We start from the raw sequence: 20,000 nt of genomic DNA, 5'->3' as shown, positions 1-20,000 counted from the left end.
TGCACAGGGGCATTGTCATTCTGAAACAGGAAAGGGCCTTCCCCAAACTGTTGCCACAAAGTTGGAAGAACAGAATCATCTAGAATGTCATTGTATGCTGTAGCGTTCAGATTTCCCTTCACTGGGACTATGGGGCCCGAACCATGAAAAACAGTCCCAGACCATTATTCCTCCTCCACCAAACATTACATTTGGCACTACGCATTTGGGGCAGGTAGTGTCTCCTGGCATCCGCCAAACCCAGATGAATCCGTCGGACTGCCAGAAGGTGAAGCGTGATTCATCACTCCAGAGAACGCGTTTCCAACTGCTCCAGAGTCCGGCCATGGAAACTTATATCATGGTCATCTGAGGCTTGTGTGCGGCTGCTGGTCCATGGAAACCCATTTCATGAAGCTCCTGACAAACAATTGTTGTGCTGACGTTGCTTCCAGAGGCAGTTTGGAACTCGGTAGTGAGTTTTGCAACCGAGGACACACAATTTTTACGGGCTTCAGCACTCGGTGGTCCCGTTCTGTGAGCTTGTGTGGCCTACCACTTCACAGCTGTGCAGTTGTTGCTCCTAAACGTTTCCACTTCACAATAACAACACTTACAGTTGACCAGGGCAGAAATTTGACGAACTGACACGTTGAAAGTGACTGAGCTCTTGAGTACGGGCCATTCTATTGCCAATTGTTTGTCTATGGAGATTGCATGGCTGTGTACTCTATTTTATACAACCGTCAGCAACGGGTGTGGCTGAAATATCCGAATCCACTAATTTGAAGGGGTGTCCACATACTTTTGTATATATATATATATATATATTTGTATCTCTTGTAATTGTTGGGTGTGTTATTGCATTGAGAGAGTTGACGGGAGGATGTAAGGGGATTGTCTTGTGGTTACTCCCTACGGTCTCAAACTAAAATGTCAACAAAAGCACATCTCACACCAGAGGGAAGTGAGGTCACAACAACTGAACTGAAACGGCACAGCTCAAAACCCCACTTTGTCAGTTACCTTTACTGAGTGTAACCTCCATAATGATGCGGTCCTTGGGGCCAGGTCTGGGCGGTCCCTTGCGGACTTCGGGGGTTTCGTCGAAAGTGGAGGGTATGGGGGTTCCCCCGCTGGCGTTGGAGTTAAGGGAGGAGGAGCGACTGAGGAGGGTGGGGGTAGGGCACGGAGTCAGGCTGGGGCTGCGGAGACGAGTCCTCACAGTCAGGGTTATCACGCCCTTCTTTAGCTGCTGCAGAGACACAGAGATACAGTGTTAGGAACAACAACAACAACAACAACAACAACAACAACAACACACTGAGACACAGAGATACAGTGTTAGGAACAACAACAACAACAACAACAACAACAACACACTGAGACACAGAGATACAGTGTTAGGAACAACAACAACAACAACAACAACAACAACAACAACAACAACACACTGAGACACAGAGATACAGTGTTAGGAACAACAACAACAACAACACAATGAGACACAGAGATACAGTGTTAGGAACAACAACACACTGAGACAGAGATACAGTGTTAGGAACAACAACAACAACAACAACAACAACAACAACAACACACTGAGACACAGAGATACAGTGTTAGGAACAACAACAACAACAACAACAACAATGAGACACAGAGATACAGTGTTAGGAACAACAACAACAACAACAGCAACAACAACAACACACTGAGACACAGAGATACAGTGTTAGGAACAACAACAACAACAACAACAACAATGAGACACAGAGATACAGTGTTAGGAACAACAACAACAACAACAACAACAACAACAACAACAACACACTGAGACACAGAGATACAGTGTTAGGAACAACAACAACAACAACAACAACACACTGAGACACAGAGATACAGTGTTAGGAACAACAACAACAACAACAACAACAACAACAACAACACACTGAGACACAGAGATACAGTGTTAGGAACAACAACAACAACAACAACAACACACTGAGACACAGAGATACAGTGTTAGGAACAACAACAACAACACAATGAGACACAGAGATACAGTGTTAGGAACAACAACAACAACAACAACAACAACAACAACAACACAATGAGACACAGAGATACAGTGTTAGGAACAACAACAACAACAACAACAACAACACACTGAGACACAGAGATACAGTGTTAGGAACAACAACAACAACACAATGAGACACAGAGATACAGTGTTAGGAACAACAACAACAACAACAACAACAACACAATGAGACACAGAGATACAGTGTTAGGAACAACAACAACAACAACAACAACAACAACAACAACACAATGAGAGACAGAGATACAGTGTTAGGAACAACAACAACAACAACAACAACAACAACAACACAATGAGACACAGAGATACAGTGTTAGGAACAACAACAACAACACACTGAGACACAGAGAAACAGTGTTAGGAACAACAACAACAACAACAACAACAACATCAACACAATGAGACACAGAGATACAGTGTTAGGATCAACAACAACAACAACAACAACAACAACACAATGAGACACAGAGATACAGTGTTAGGAACAACAACAACAACACACTGAGACACAGAGATACAATGTTAGGAACAACAACAACAACACACTGAGACACAGAGATACAGTGTTAGGAACAACAACAAGAACAACAACAACACACTGAGACACAGAGATACAGTGTTAGGAACAACAACAACAACAACAACAACAACAACAACAACAACAACAACAACACAATGAGACACAGAGATACAGTGTTAGGAACAACATCAACAACAACAACACACTGAGACACAAAGATACAGTGTTAGGAACAACAACAACAACAACAACAACAACAACACAATGAGACACAGAGATACAGTGTTAGGAACAACAACAACAACAACAACAACACACTGAGACACAGAGATACAGTGTTAGGAACAACAACAACAACACACTGAGACACAGAGATACAGTGTTAGGAACAACAACAACAACAACAACAACACAATGAGACAGAGATACAGTGTTAGGAACAACAACAACAACAACAACAACACACTGAGACACAGAGATACAGTGTTAGGAACAACAACAACAACAACAACAACAACACACTGAGACACAGAGATACAGTGTTAGGAACAACAACAACAACAACACACTGAGACACAGAGATACAGTGTTAGGAACAACAACAACAACAACAACAACACACTGAGACACAGAGATACAGTGTTAGGAACAACAACAACAACAACAACAACACAATGAGACAGAGATACAGTGTTAGGAACAACAACAACAACACAATGAGACACAGAGATACAGTGTTAGGAACAACAACAACAACAACAACACAATGAGACACAGAGATACAGTGTTAGGAACAACAACAACACAATGAGACAGAGAGATACAGTGTTAGGAACAACAACAACAACAACAACACACAGACACAGAGATACAGTGTTAGGAACAACAACAACAACAACAACACAATGAGACAGAGAGATACAGTGTTAGGAACAACAACAACAACAACAACACAATGAGACAGAGAGATACAGTGTTAGGAACAACAACAACAACAACAACACACTGAGACACAGAGATACAGTGTTAGGAACAACAACAACAACAACAACACACTGAGACACAGAGATACAGTGTTAGGAACAACAACAACAACAACAACACACTGAGACACAGAGATACAGTGTTAGGAACAACAACAACAACAACAACACACTGAGACACAGAGATACAGTGTTAGGAACAACAACAACAACACACTGAGACACAGAGATACAGTGTTAGGAACAACAACAACAACAACAACCCACTGAGACACAGAGATACAGTGTTAGGAACAACAACAACAACAACAACACACTGAGACACAGAGATACAGTGTTAGGAACAACAACAACAACAACAACACACTGAGACACAGAGATACAGTGTTAGGAACAACAACAACAACAACAACAACACACTGAGACACAGAGATACAGTGTTAGGAACAACAACAACAACACACTGAGACACAGAGATACAGTGTTAGGAACAACAACAACAACAACAACAACACACTGAGACACAGAGATACAGTGTTAGGAACAACAACAACAACAACAACAACACATTGAGACACAGAGATACAGTGTTAGGAACAACAACAACAACACACTGAGACACAGAGATACAGTGTTAGGAACAACAACAACAACAACAACACACTGAGACACAGAGATACAGTGTTAGGAACAACAACAACAACACACTGAGACACAGAGATACAGTGTTAGGAACAACAACAACAACACACTGAGACACAGAGATACAGTGTTAGGAACAACAACAACAACACACTGAGACACAGAGATACAGTGTTAGGAACAACAACAACAACAACAACACACTGAGACACAGAGATACAGTGTTAGGAACAACAACAACAACAACACAATGAGACAGAGATACAGTGTTAGGAACAACAACAACAACAACACACTGAGACACAGAGATACAGTGTTAGGAACAACAACAACAACAACACAATGAGACAGAGATACAGTGTTAGGAACAACAACAACAACAACAACACAATGAGACACAGAGATACAGTGTTAGGAACAACATCAACAACAACAACAACAACACACAGACACAGAGATACAGTGTTAGGAACAACAACAACAACAACAACAACAACAACAACAACAACTCAATGAGACACAGAGATACAGTGTTAGGAACAACAACAACAACAACACAATGAGACACATAGATACAGTGTTAGGAACAACAACAACAACAACAACAACACAATGAGACACGGTGCCAGGTTTGACTTTCTCAATGATAGAAACACACTAAGATGCACCCTCTCTTTTTAAAAGTGGTTAGAGAATAGATATTGCACTTTGATATCAAAGAAGATGGATGAAAGGCCCAAAGTGACAAACCATTTTTCCTGATCAATGACACTGATTGAATGGTCGATTGATAGATTTTGGGGTAAACATTTCATACAGTTAAAAACGTTTAATTTCCAGTTTCCTTTCCTGACAGCAGCAAGGTCGTCTTCTATATATAGCAGGAGCATCTCACAGCTGCTGGTATGTCATTCACATATCAGGAACAGTGGAGGCCCTGTGGTACAGGAACAGTGGAGGCCCTAGTATCGAGCCCTGTGGTACAGGGACAGTGGAGGCCCTGTGGTCCAGGAACAGTGGAGGCCCTAGTATCGAGCCCTGTGGTACAGGGACAGTGGAGGCCCTAGTATCGAGCCCTGTGGTACAGGAACAGTGGAGGCCCTGTGGTCCAGGAACAGTGGAGGCCCTAGTATTGAGCCCTGTGGTACAGGAACAGTGGAGGCCCTGTGGTCCAGGAACAGTGGAGGCCCTAGTATTGAGCCCTGTGGTACAGGAACAGTGGAGGCCCTGTGGTACAGGAACAGTGGAGGCCCTAGTATCGAGCCCTGTGGTCCAGGAACAGTGGAGGCCCTGTGGTCCAGGAACAGTGGAGGCCCTAGTATTGAGCCCTGTGGTACAGGAACAGTGGAGGCCCTGTGGTCCAGGAACAGTGGAGGCCCTAGTATTGAGCCCTGTGGTCCAGGAACAGTGGAGGCCCTGTGGTCCAGGAACAGTGGAGGCCCTAGTATTGAGCCCTGTGGTACAGGAACAGTGGAGGCCCTGTGGTCCAGGAACAGTGGAGGCCCTAGTATTGAGCCCTGTGGTACAGGAACAGTGGAGGCCCTAGTATTGAGCCCTGTGGTACACCACACCATATCCCCTTAGAATCTGAAAGTACTCCAAATAGTCTTCTGCTTCCTGCTTACCTTGGAGGACTAGATGGTCACAACCTTAATCCTAACCCTGACTGTTACCTTGGAGGTCTGGATGACCACAACCTTAATCCTAACCCTGACTGTTACCTTGAAGGTCTGGATGGCCACAACCTTAATCCTAACCCTGACTGTTACCTTGAAGGTCTGGATGGCCACAACCTTAATCCTAACCCTGACTGTTACCTTGAAGGTCTGGATGGCCACAACCTTAATCCTAACCCTGACTGTTACCTTGGAGGTCTGGATGGCCACAACCTTAATCCTAACCCTGACTGTTACCTTGGAGGTCTGGATGGCCACAACCTTAATCCTAACCCTGTCGTAACTCTAACCCAGACTGTTACCTTGAAGGTCTGGATGGCCACAACCTTAATCCTAACCCTGACTGTTACCTTGGAGGTCTGGATGGACACAACCTTAATCCTAACCCTGACTGTTACCTTGGAGGTATGGATGGCCACAACCTTAATCCTAACCCTGTAAACTCTAACCCAGACTGTTTCTGCTTACCTTGAAGGTCTGGATGGCCTGCTGGTGGGTCAGGCCTTGGAGAGAGTCTCCATTCACCTCCAGAATCTCATCTCCCTCTTTCAGTCGTCCGTCTGCGACCGCTGCTCCGTTAGGGAAGATAGTCTTGACAAAGATCCCCATCCTTCCTCGGGCAGAGTCCTGACCTCCGACGATGCTGAACCCCAGTCCCTAACACACACACACACACAAGTTTCAGAACAGTACCAACTACCAACAATACTGTCTGAACCCCAGGCCCGTAACCTGACAGAGACAAAGGATTCAGAACCACAGAACAGTACCAACTACCAACAATACTGTCTGAACCCCAGGCCCGTAACCTGACGGAGACAAAGGTTTCAGAACCACAGAACAGTACCAACTACCAACAATACTGTCTGAACCCCAGGCCCGTAACCTGACAGAGACAAAGGTTTCAGAACCACAGAACAGTACCAACTACCAACAATACTGTCTGAACCCCAGGCCCGTAACCTGACAGAGACAAAGGTTTCAGAACCACAGAACAGTACCAACTACCAACAATACTGTCTGAACCCCAGGCCTGTAACCTGACAGAGACAATGATTTCGGAACCACAGAACAGGTCAAACCAGCAACAATACTGTCTGAACCCCAGGCCCGTAACCTGACAGAGACAATGATTTCGGAACCACAAAACAGGTCAAACCAGCAACAATACTGTCTGAACCCCAGGCCCGTAACCTGACAGAGACAAAGGTTTCAGAACCACAGAACAGTACCAACTACAAACAATACTGTCTGAACCCCAGGCCCGTAACCTGACGGAGACAAAGGTTTCAGAACCACAGAACAGTACCAACTACCAACAATACTGTCTGAACCCCAGGCCTGTAACCTGACAGAGACAATGAATTCGGAACCACAGAACAGGTCAAACCAGCAACAATAGTTAGGTGGTGCCTAACACAGACAAACACAAAAGGAATTTACAACTCATTCATTTCAGAACGACCAACGAAGCACCAACCAACAGCATGACTGACGAACAAGGACCCGTCAGTCAGCATTTCACTGTTAGTCTACACCTGTTGTTTACTAAGGACCCATCAGTCAGCATTACACTGTTAGTCTACACCTGTTGTTTACCAAGCATTTCACTGTTAGTCCACACCTGTTGTTTTACCAAGCATTTCACTGTTAGTCTACACCTGTTGTTTACCAAGGACCCTTCAGTCAGTCAGCATTTCACTGTTAGTCCACACCTGTTGTTTACCAAGGACCCATCAGTCAGCATTTCACTGTTAGTCTACACCTGTTGTTTACCAAGGACCCATCAGTCAGCATTTCACTGTTAGTCTACACCTGTTGTTTACCAAGGACCCATCAGTCAGCATTTCACTGTTAGTCTACACCTGTTGTTTACCAAGGACCCATCAGTCAGCATTTCACTGTTAGTCTACACCTGTTGTTTACCAAGGACCCATCAGTCAGCATTTCACTGTTAGTCTACACCTGTTGTTACCAAGCATTTCCCTGTTAGTCTACACCTGTTGTTTACCAAGGACCCTTGGTGTGTGTGTGTGTGTGTGTGTGTGTGTGTGTGTGTGTGTGTGTGTGTGTGTGTGTGTGTGTGTGTGTGTGTGTGTGTGTGTGTGTGTGTGTGTGCGTGCGTGCGTGCGTGTGTATGTGTATGTGTGTGTGTGTGTGTAGTGCTCACCTTGCCCTGTCCTTTCATAAGGACAATGTTGGATATAATAGACGGCTGGGCCAGTCGCCATGGAGACTCCACTTGAACGGTGCTCAGGGAGCGAGCTGATTTCTTAACTATCTGATACTCCTAGTGGGGGGTGGGGGGGAGAGGGAGAGAGAGAGATACAGAGAGAGAGAGAGAGAGAGAGAGAGAGAGAGACAGAGAGAGAAAGAGAGCAACACAATTAGACCAAATCATGAGAAAACAAAAAACTACTTGACACATTGGAAAGAATTAACAAAAACACAGAGCAAACTAGAATGCTATTTGGCCCTAAACAGAGAGTACACAGTGGCAGAATACCTGACCACTGTGACTGACCCAAACTTAGCATAGCCTTGCTATTGAGAAAGGCCGCCGTAGGCAGACATGGCTCTCAAGAGAAGACAGGCTATGTGCTCACTGCCCACAAATTGAGGTGGAAACTGAGCTGCACTTCCTAACCTCTTGCCAAATGTATGACCATATTAGAGGCACATATTTTAAAGCCCCTGGACTGAGTCTGAAAGCCCCTGGACTGAGTCTGAAAGCCCCTGGACTGAGTCTGAAAGCCCCTGGACTGAGTCTGAAAGCCCCTGGACTGAGTCTGAAAGCCACCTGGACTGAGTCTGAAAGCCTCTGGACTGAGTCTGAAAGCCCCTGGACTGAGTCTGAAAGCCCCTGGACTGAGTCTGAAAGCCCCTGGACTGAGTCTGAAAGCCACCTGGACTGAGTCTGAAAGCCACCTGGACTGAGTCTGAAAGCCCCTGGACTGAGTCTGAAAGTCCCTGGACTGAGTCTGAAAGCACCTGGACTGAGTCTGAAAGCCCTGGACTGAGTCTGAAAGCCTCTGGACTACAGTATATAGTGTATTACAAGACTCTGGACACTTTGTCTGGCCAATCTGGCCTTGATTAAACACAGCAATTAGCCAAGCCACGAGAAGCATTGTGGTGAAAGAAGGAGAGGCAGGCTGAGAGGCCGGTCTGGGCTTTGATGTCCCTCGGCCTGGGTTATTATCACACAAATCAGCCTGTGGGGACAAGGAGACTGTACAATCTATCTATCAGCCTGATGAGTGAGCAGAACAGGCTCTTATAACCTATTTAAAGCCCATCCATCCAGGGTAGGACAGGCGTGAGACGTCCCCGGATCCATGACCCAGCCAGCCACTGAGAGGTCCGGAGAAAGAGGGGGGGGGGGGGAGACAGCAAAGATGGGGAAGACGAGGAAAAGGGTTGGAGACGGGGGAGAGAGGAGAGATGGGGGAGACGGGGAGACGTGGGAGAGAGGAGAGATGGGGGAGACGGGGAGACGTGGGAGAGAGGAGAGATGGGGGAGACGGGGAGACGTGGGAGAGAGGAGAGATGGGGGAGACGGGGAGACGTGGGAGAGAGGAGAGATGGGGAGACGGGGAGACGTGGGAGAGAGGAGAGATGGGGGAGACGGGGAGACGTGGGAGAGAGGAGAGATGGAGAGACATGGGAGAGGGGAGAGATGGGGGAGACGGGGAGACGTGGGTGAGGGGAGAGATGGGGAGACGGAGAGACGTGGGAGATGGGAGAGATGGGGAGAGACGGGGGAGACGAAGAGATGTGGGAGAGGGGAGAGATGGGGGAGAGAGGAGAGATGGGGAGACGGAGAGACGTGGGAGATGGGGTAAGTTAGGGTGTGGGTACATTTCTGTTAAACCTTCAAGGGAAAAACCGTTAAAAAAATCCCCCCCCCCCCCCCCCCCCCCCCCATATGATTACTTTGATCAAAAGAAAATTGATTCTGAACACTCCTCCAAGTCCCAACTTCACCAGACAAGTTTCAAACTCTTGTGGGAGTTTGACATCGCAAAAACCGCATCCCTTCTAGCCATGAACATTGTACACTGCAACCTGCATGAATAACACCTTCCACCAGAAACTGACCTGGCGACCCCTGACCTCTGCTCCTGTACCCTTTGACCGACTGACCTGTCGGACGCCCAGACACTGACCTAGTGACCCCTGACCTTTGACCGACTGACCTGTCGGACGCCCACAGTGTCTAACTGCTGAGGCAAGGAGTGTTTGCGTCCGCCTCGTGTCGGTTTCTCCACCATGTCACTTCCCTCCTCTCCATTCTCCACGATCAGCTCGTCATCCTCTCCAACAGACTCCAGACGACTACCGCCCCCTGAAACAAATTGGCATGAAAAGACATGAAGTCTCACAGTCGAATCATCTTCTTCCATCTTCACCGTATTATAGAGCCTCATGCCCCTATATTTGTCTAAACGTGACCTCAATTTTATTCACCACTTTCAGGGACATGAAATAACACGGCATAATTATCCACTGGGCACAGACGTCAATTCCACGTATATTCCACGTATATTCCACGTTGGTTCAACATAATTTGACTGAAATGGCGTGGACACAACATGATTCAACCAGGGTGTGCCCAGTGGGTAACTGCTGTCAATGACAGAGGTTAAAACTGTTTGTATAATCTTTACTGGAGGACAGCCAGTCAAACCAAACATTAGAACTATCCTCCCCTTTAAGGAGGAACAATGACATTAGAACTATCCTCCCCTTTAATGAGGAACAATGACATTATAAGAGAGGAGAGAGGAGTGGAGTTGGAATGGAGAGAGGAGTGGAGCTGGAATGGAGAGAGGAGTGTAGCTGCAATGGAGAGAGGAGTGGAGTGCTTGGAGTATCTGCCTTCTCTCTCGCTCCGGTACCACTCAGCCACCAGCTCTGCCCAGCCTTTTTAATTTCCTTCATCAGTGTTCTGTTAATCAGGCCTGTTCTGTTGTATTTATTTAACCTACCCTGTCAGAGATGTTGATACGAGTCGACCAAGGTCACACAGCCTGTGTAGTTACGAGCAAGACAACCATGAGCCCATGCAACACTGGAGACGTTTACATTTGTAAATATAGGCTAGTGTAACTTTGTAAGAGGAGTGCTAATTAATGTTGTCTCTGAACTGTCGAATGGGGGCGCAACAGAGCCAGTTACAACTGAAGTGTCTAATGATCAGTAGACGAGAGAAAACACAGCAGCTACACATCACTACGACTAGGTCCTGGTTCAATAGCCTGAGAGAAAACACAGCAGCTACACATCATCAACTAGGTCCTGGTTCAATAGCCTGAGAGAAAACACAGCGGCTACACATCATCATCTAGGTCCTGGTTCAATAGCCTGAGAGAAAACACAGCAGCTACACATCATCAACTAGGTCCTGGTTCAATAGCCTGAGAGAAAACACAGCAGCTACACATCATCATCTAGATCCTGGTTCAATAGCCTGAGAGAAAACACAGCAGCTACACATCATCAACTAGGTCCTGGTTCAATAGCCTGAGAGAAAACACAGCAGCTACACATCATCAACTAGGTCCTGGTTCAATAGCCTGAGAGAAAACACAGCAGCTACACATCATCAACTAGGTCCTGGTTCAATAGCCTGAGAGAAAACACAGCGGCTACACATCATCATCTAGGTCCTGGTTCAATAGCCTGAGAGAAAACACAGCAGCTACACATCATCATCTAGGTCCTGGTTCAATAGCCTGAGAGAAAACACAGCAGCTACACATCATCATCTAGGTCCTGGTTTAATAGCCTGAGAGAAAACACAGCAGCTACACATCATCATCTAGGTCCTGGTTCAATAGCCTGAGAGAAAACACAGCGGCTGCACATCATCATCTAGGTCCTGGTGTAATGGCCTGAGAGAAAACACAGCAGCTACACATCATCAACTAGGTCCTGGTTCAATAGCCTGAGAGAAAACACAGCAGCTACACATCATCAACTAGGTCCTGGTTCAATAGCCTGAGAGAAAACACAGCAGCTACACATCATCATCTAGGTCCTGGTTCAATAGCCTGAGAGAAAACACAGCAGCTACACATCATCAACTAGGTCCTGGTTCAATAGCCTGAGAGAAAACACAGCAGCTACACATCATCAACTAGGTCCTGGTTCAATAGCCTGAGAGAAAACACAGCAGCTACACATCATCAACTAGGTCCTGGTTCAATAGCCTGAGAGAAAACACAGCAGCTACACATCATCAACTAGGTCCTGGTTCAATAGCCTGAGAGAAAACACAGCAGCTACACATCATCAACTAGTTCCTGGTTCAATAGCCTGAGAGAAAACACAGCAGCTACACATCATCATCTAGGTCCTGGTTCAATAGCCTGAGAGAAAACATAGCGGCTACACATCACTACGGCTAGGTCCTGGTTCAATAGCCTGAGAGAAAACACAGCAGCTACACATCATCAACTAGGTCCTGGTTCAATAGCCTGAGAGAAAACACAGCAGCTACACATCATCAACTAGGTCCTGGTTCAATAGCCTGAGAGAAAACACAGCAGCTACACATCATCAACTAGGTCCTGGTTCAATAGCCTGAGAGAAAACACAGCAGCTACACATCATCAACTAGGTCCTGGTTCAATAGCCTGAGAGAAAACACAGCAGCTACACATCATCATCTAGGTCCTGGTTCAATAGCCTGAGAGAAAACACAGCAGCTACACATCATCAACTAGGTCCTGGTTCAATAGCCTGAGAGAAAACACAGCAGCTACACATCATCAACTAGGTCCTGGTTCAATAGCCTGAGAGAAAACACAGCAGCTACACATCATCATCTAGGTCCTGGTTCAATAGCCTGAGAGAAAACACAGCAGCTACACATCATCAACTAGGTCCTGGTTCAATAGCCTGAGAGAAAACACAGCAGCTACACATCATCAACTAGGTCCTGGTTCAATAGCCTGAGAGAAAACACAGCAGCTACACATCAATACGGCTAGGTCCTGGTTCAATAGCCTGAGAGAAAACACAGCAGCTACACATCACTACGGCTAGGTCCTGGTTCAATAGCCTACAGTAGATGTGGTTTGGTAAATTATCTTTTTAAACAGAAAATGAATGGAGTAAATTTGGAGGGACGTTTTTTTCCCCCACTGTGAGCTGTTTTTTTTTGCTGATTGAGAGAAAGGACATTGAGCGCTGGAGTGGTGCTCTGTCAACGCTGGGTGGGACTGCTTCACTCCACTCACACGCTCCACTACCTGTTCAGGATGGTTGACTAGCTGATGGTTGTAAACCTGCCTGGTTTTTAACCAGTTAACAGTGCAGCATGACTGACTGTGTGGCTAACAAGCTTCACTCTATGCTCCATTAGGGACTAATCTCTCTCTCAATTTCAGTTCAATTCAATTGACTTTATAGACATGGCAAGTTCATTATTACTTACATTGTCAAAGTATACATTTCGAAAAATATTAATAAAATGAAAATATATATATTTATATATATCTCTCTCTCTCTTTGTCTCTCTCTCTTTGTCTGTCTCTCTCTCTTTGTCTGTCTCTCTCTCTTTGTCTGTCTCTCTCTCTTTGTCTGTCTCTCTCTCTTTGTCTCTCTCTCTCTCTTTGTCTCTCTCTCTCTTTGTCTCTCTCTCTTTGTCTCTCTATCTTTGTCTCTCTCTCTATCTTCGTCTCTCTCTCTTTGTCCCTCCCTCCCTCCCTCCCTCCCTCCCTCCCTCCCTCCCTCCCTCCCTCCCTCCCTCCCTCCCTCCCTCCATCACGCTCCCTCCCTCCCTCCCTCCCTCACTCTCCCTCCCTCCCTCCCTCCCTCCCTCCCTCCCTCCCTCCCTCCCTCCCTCCCTCACTCTCCCTCCCTCCCTCCCTCCCTCCCTCCCTCCCTCCCTACCTTGTGATCTGGTCCTGAACTTCATGGATGTAGGAGAACGGCAGGTTCCTTTAGGTCCCTCCGTCTGGCCTCGGTCCTCTAGCTTCTCCAAATCAGTCAGCTGCAAGAAGGAAACATCCCGGATTAGCGCTGCATGGCGAGAAGATATCTGAGCCCAGTCTAGTTCGGTTTGGCGCACCAGTGTGACAACGGTACATGGGGAATCCATGAATCGATTCAAGTCCAGGATGGCAGAGAGAGAAAAATAAAGATTTGATTATGTTTGGAGAGGTAACGAAGGATTGGATTTTGGATGTTTGGTGGGATTACAGACACAATGGCACATGGGTTTTAACAGACAACAGGAATATTTTTTCGCCTAAAGATTTCTAGAGGTTTACTTTTCTCTGACTGGCCAAACACTTGCTGAGAGACAGAAGATTGTAGCTCACATCCCTGCCTTGAAAAATAAATGAAAATATATATTTATATCTCTCTCTCTCTCTCTACCTATTGGTAGATGGGTAAATAAAAACAAAACAAAAAACAGACATTGAATATCCCTTTGAGGCTGAAGTTATTAATTACACTTTGGATGGTGTATCAATACACCTAGCCACTACAAAGATACAGGCCTCCTTCCTAACTCAGTTGCCGGAGAGGAAGGAAACCGCTCAGGGATTTCACTATGAGGTCAATGGTGACTTTGAAACAGTTACAGAGTGATAGGAGAAAACTGAGGATGGATCAACAACATTGTAGTTACTCCACAATACTAACCTAATTGACAGAGTGAAAAGAAGGAAGCCTGTACAGAATACAAATATTCCAAAACATGCATCCTGTTCGCAAGAAGACACTAAAGTAAAACTGCAAAACCTGTGGAAAAGCAACGCTTTTTCCCCTCCTCTCCCCTGTGACTATTCCCCAGGTCGTCGTAATAAAAACTCTAATTTCAGTTTATGTGACAAAAAAAAACAAACGGGAAGCATAGAAATAGCACACGTAGAACAGAAATACCGCCTCCTTGCTTTCAATGATCTAGCACACCCATTTATATATGAATTTCCCGGCTCCCATGCTGACCAGATCACTCGCGCACGTGTGTGCGCCATCGTGCGCATGTTGATTTTGTCCACCGACATCAGACGGGATCAGGACACGTAGGTTGAAATATCAAAACAAACTCTGAATCAACTATATTCATTTGGGGACAGGTCGAAAAGCATTAAACATTGATGGACATTTAGCTGGCTAGCTTGCTGTTGCTAGCTAATTTGTCCTGGGATATAAACATTGAGTTGTTATTCTACCTGAAATGCACAAGGTCCTCTACTCCGACAATTAATCCACAGATAAAAGGGTAAACCTAGTTAGTTTCTAGTAATCTCTCCTCCTTCAGGCTTCTTCTTCTTCTTTGGACTTTATATGGTGGATGGCAACCAACTTTATGGTGCTTTACCACCACCAACTGTACTGGAGTGTGGACCTCAATTCATCTTTCAATCACCCACGTGGGTATATGCTCCTAACAACCAATGAGGAGTTGGGAGAGGCAGGATTTGGAGTGGGTCAAGCATCACAAATAGAACCAAGTTATATTTTAGCGCCTGGCTACTCAGACCCTCGCTAGCAGTGTGGAATGATTGAATATAATAATAAATGTAAACATTTATTTTGCAACTCGAAGCAACGCGAGCGGTATGGTTAGACTTGCTTTCAATGAGAGGTCGCCAAAAAAAGTTACATATTTGTCCTGAATACAAAAGTGTTATGTTTGGGGCAAATCCAAAACATCACATTACTGAGTACCACTCTCCATATTTTCATAGTGGTGGCTGCATCATGTTATTGGGTTAGGATGGTTATAATATGGATCATTTCGCTATATACAGTACCAGTCAAAAGTTTGGACATGCCTACTCATTCAAGGGTTTTTCTTTATTTTCTACAATAGAATAATAGTGAAGACATCAAAACTAGGAAATAACACATATGGAATCATGTAGTAACCAAAAAAGTGTTAAACAAATCAAAATATAGTAGCCATCCTTTGCTTTGACGACAACTTTGCACACTATAAATAGTCTGGGTGGCCATTTGATTAATTCTTCAGCAGTCTTATATTCTTAACACCAATGTGAGAATGCTGTTCATTGTCTACAGCTCAGCGTTCAACACCATAGTGCACAATAAGCTCATCGCAAAGCTAAGGACACTGGGACTAAACACCTCCCTCTGCAACTGGATCCTGGACTTCCTGACGGGCCGCCCCCAGGTGGTGAGAGTAGGTAGCAACACATCTGCCACGCTGATCCTCAACACGGGGGCCTCTCAGGGGTGCGTGCTCAGTCCCCTCCTGTACTCCCTGTTCACCCACGACTGCGTGGCCAGGCACGACTCCAACACCATCATTAAGTTTGCAGATGACACAACAGTGGTAGGCCTGATCACCGACAACGACGAGACAGCCTATGGGGAGGAGGTCAGAGACCTGGCCGGGTGGTGCCAGAATAACAACCTATCCCTCAACGTAACCAAGACTAAGGAGGTGATTGTGGACTACAGGAAAAGGAGCACCGAGCCACGCCCCCATTCTCATCAACGGGGATGTAGTGGAGCAGGTTGAGAGATTCAAATTCCTTGGTGTCCACATCAACAACAAACTAGATTGGTCCAAATACACCAAGACAGTCGTGAAGTGGGCACGACAAAGCCTATTCCCCCTCAGGAGACTGAAAAGATTTGGTAACAGTCCACAGATCCTCAAAAGGTTCTACAGCTGCACCATCGAGAGCATCCTGACTGGTTGCATCACTGCATGGTACGGCAACTGCTCGGCTTCTGACCACAAGGCGCTACAGAGGGTAGTGAGTATGGCCCAGTACATCACTGGGGCCAAGCTTCCTGCCATCCAGGACCTCTATACCAGGCGGTGTCAGAGGAAGGCCCCAAAAAATTGTCAAAGACTCCAGCCACCCCAATGCTATTTGGCCGCAGTAGACAGACCTGGCCCCCAAGAGAAGACAGGCTATGTGCAACACTGCCCACAAAATGAGGTGGAAACTGAGCTGCACTTCCTAACCTCCTGCCAAATGTATGACCATATTAGAGAGACATATTTCCCTCTGATTACACCGACCCACAAAAAATTAGAAAACAAAGCCAATTTTGATTAACTCTCTTCTCTTCTCTCTCCCTCCATACTTGTCTCTCTGTCTCTCTCCCTCCATACTTGTCTCTCTGTCTCTCTCCCTCCATACGTGTCTCTCTGTCTCTCTCCCTCCATACGTGTCTCTCTGTCTCTCTCCCTCCATACGTGTCTCTCTGTCTCTCTCCCTCCATACGTGTCTCTCTGTCTCTCTCCCTCCATACGTGTCTCTCTGTCTCTCTCCCTCCATACGTGTCTCTCTGTCCCTCTCCCTCCATACGTGTCTCTCTGTCTCTCTCCATCCATACTTGTCTCTCTGTCTCTCTCCCTCCATACTTGTCTTTCTGTCTCTCTCCCTCCATACATGTCTCTCTGTCTCTCTCTCTCCATACTTGTCTCTCTGTCTCTCTCCCTCCATACTTGTCTCTCTGTCTCTCTCCCTCCATACTTGTCTCTCTGTCTCTCTCTCTCCATACTTGTCTCTCTGTCTCTCTCCCTCCATACTTGTCTCTCTGTCTCTCTGTCTCTATACTTGTCTCTCTGTCCCTCTCCCCCCATACTTGTCTCTCTCTCTCTCCATACTTGTCTCTGTCATGATGAAACACTAATGTGACTGACATGGTAAATCATCCCCTCCACTGGTGACTCTTCTTCTCCTCCTATTTCTGTCCTATTTTCCTCCTCTCCTCCTCCTCTAGTGGAAACAGTCCACCCACAGTGTCAAACTCACTCTCTCCCCTCTCCTCTTATCCTACTCTCCCCTCCTCCTCCTCCTCTCCTCCTCCTCTCCTCTTCTCCTACTCTCCTCTTCTCCTACTCTCCCCTCCCCCTCCTCCTCTCCTCTCCTCCTCCTCTCCTCCAGTGGAAACAGTCCAGCCACTGTGTCAAACTCACTCTCTCCCCTCTCCTCCTCCTCTCCTAATGGTAATGCACATTATAACGTGTGTGATAATGTGTCTGATTATGTGTTGGATAATGTTTCTGATAACGTGTCTGTCTGTTGAAGGAGTTAACAGAGTTCTGTGCGGAGTACCTCATGGTTTTAATATGGTACTGATGTGATTAAGCGTTGATCAGGGAGTTGCTGCTGTCAGAACGTTTGAAGAGTTTTCTCCTGGCTGACTTGTTTTCATAACGATGACTGCCTGGGGGTTTTGACAAACTCCCTCAACACCTTCTTTCCCTCTCTCTTCTACAGCTCAAGAGGCACCGGTGTGACAGTCACAGATGTGCAGTGTGTGTGTGTGTGTCTGTCTGTCTGTCTGTCTGTCTGTCTGTCTGCCTGTCTGTCTGTCTGTCTGTCTGCCTGTCTGTCTGTCTGTCTGCCTGTCTGTCTGTCTGTCTGCGTGTGTCTGTCTGTCTGTCTGTCTGTCTGTCTGTCTGTCCTATCCACCAGTCACAGATGTGCAGTGTTTGTGTGTCTGCCTGTGTCTGTCTGTGTGTGCGTGTATGTGTGTGTGTGTGTGTGTGTGTGTGTGTGTGTGTGTGTGTGTCCTATCCACCAGTTCTATTTCCACCTTCCTGTTCTGTTGTTTTCGTTCCCTCTCTTCAAACCATGTTAAAGACCTAATGCAGCCGGTTAAATATCAAATAATTTCTGGGTGAGAATAAGTACTTTACTGTAGATTTAATTAAGTTCCTTACTGTAGATTTAATTAAGTTCCTTACTGTAGATTTAATTAAGTTCCTTACTGTAGATTTAATTAAGTACCTAAATTAAGATCCTTACTGTAGATTCAATGAAGTACTTCACTGTAGATTTCATTAACATCCTTACTGTAAATTTCATTAAGATCCTTACTGTAGATTCAATTAAGTTCCTTACTGTAGATTCAATGAAGTACTTCACTGTAGATTTCATTAAGATCCTTACTGTAGATTTCATTAAGATCCTTACTGTAGATTTAATTAAGTACCTTACTGTAGATTCAATTAAGTTCCTTAATGTAGATTTAATTATGTTCCTTACTGTAGATTAAATTAAGATTCTTACTGTAGATTCAATTAAGTACCTTACTGTAGATTTAATTAAGTACCTTACTGTAGATTTAATTAACTACCTTACTGTAGATTTCAATAAGATCCTTACTGTATATTTAATGAAGTACCTTACTGTAGATTCAATTAAGTTCCTTAATGTAGATTTAATTAAGTTCCTTACTGTAGATTTAATTAAATACCTTACTGTAGATTTAATTCGGTACCTTACTGTAGATTCAATTAAGTTCCTTACTGTAGATTTCATTAAGATCCTTACTGTAGATTTCATTAAGATCCTTACTGTAGATTCAATGAAGTACTTCACTGTAGATTTCATTAAGATCCTTACTGTAGATTCAATTAAGTTCCTTACTGTAGATTCAATGAAGTACTTCACTGTAGATTTCATTAAGATCCTTACTGTAGATTCAATTAAGTTCCTTACTGTAGATTTCATTAAGATCCTTACTGTAGATTCAATTAAGTACCTTACTGTAGATTCAATTAAGTACCTTACTGTAGATTTAATTAAGATCCTTACTGTAGATTTAATTAAGTACGAATACTCCATCCGCTGTGCCTTCAACCGGCCTCCGTCGGAGCTGACGCTCCTACTATCCCCGGGCTACTAACTTTAAACGCCGTGTTGCCCGTGTTGCTAGCGTAGTGGCGGCTTCCCTGTTCCATCTACTGCTGCCACCTGGACACTGTGATCACTTGACTACATAGCTGATGCCTGCTGGACTGTCCATTAATCACGGTACTCCATTCTGCTTGTTTATGTTTTATCTGTCGGCCCCAGCCGCGAACTCAGGCTCTGTGTGTAGTTAATCCGACCCTCTCTGCCTAGTCATCGCCATTTTACCTGCTGTTGTTGTGCTAGCTGATTAGCTGTTGTTGTCTCACCTGTTGTTTTTAGCTAGCTCTCCCTAATCACCACCTTCGATTACTTTATGCCTCGCTGTATGTCTCTCTCAAATGTCAATATGCCTTGTATACTGTTGTTCAGGTTAGTTATCATTGTTTTAGTTTACAATGGAGCCCCTAGTTCCACTCTTCATACCCCTGATACCTCCTTTGTCCC

The 20,000-nt window shown here is 45.3% G+C and overlaps 1 protein-coding gene across 1 annotated transcript in view; it reads right to left on the bottom strand.

Moving 5' to 3' along the window:
• Window positions 1-20,000, bottom strand: part of LOC139410556 (PDZ domain-containing protein 2-like) — a 129,366-nt gene that overhangs the window by 32,623 nt on the left and 76,743 nt on the right. The window contains exons 8-12 of the mRNA XM_071155845.1: window positions 13,807-13,906; window positions 10,104-10,252; window positions 8,075-8,194; window positions 6,373-6,561; window positions 1,006-1,234 (exon numbers count right to left, since the gene is read on the bottom strand). Coding sequence (XP_071011946.1) covers window positions 1,006-1,234; window positions 6,373-6,561; window positions 8,075-8,194; window positions 10,104-10,252; window positions 13,807-13,906 — 787 coding nt within the window. The remainder of the gene's footprint in view (window positions 1-1,005; window positions 1,235-6,372; window positions 6,562-8,074; window positions 8,195-10,103; window positions 10,253-13,806; window positions 13,907-20,000) is intronic.

The sequence above is a fragment of the Oncorhynchus clarkii genome, chromosome 6 (genome assembly GCF_045791955.1).
Source record: "Oncorhynchus clarkii lewisi isolate Uvic-CL-2024 chromosome 6, UVic_Ocla_1.0, whole genome shotgun sequence".
Classification (NCBI taxonomy): Eukaryota; Metazoa; Chordata; class Actinopteri; order Salmoniformes; family Salmonidae; genus Oncorhynchus; species Oncorhynchus clarkii.
Note: the sequence above shows the minus strand (reverse complement) of the source record. Positions and strands in the feature narration are given on the sequence as shown.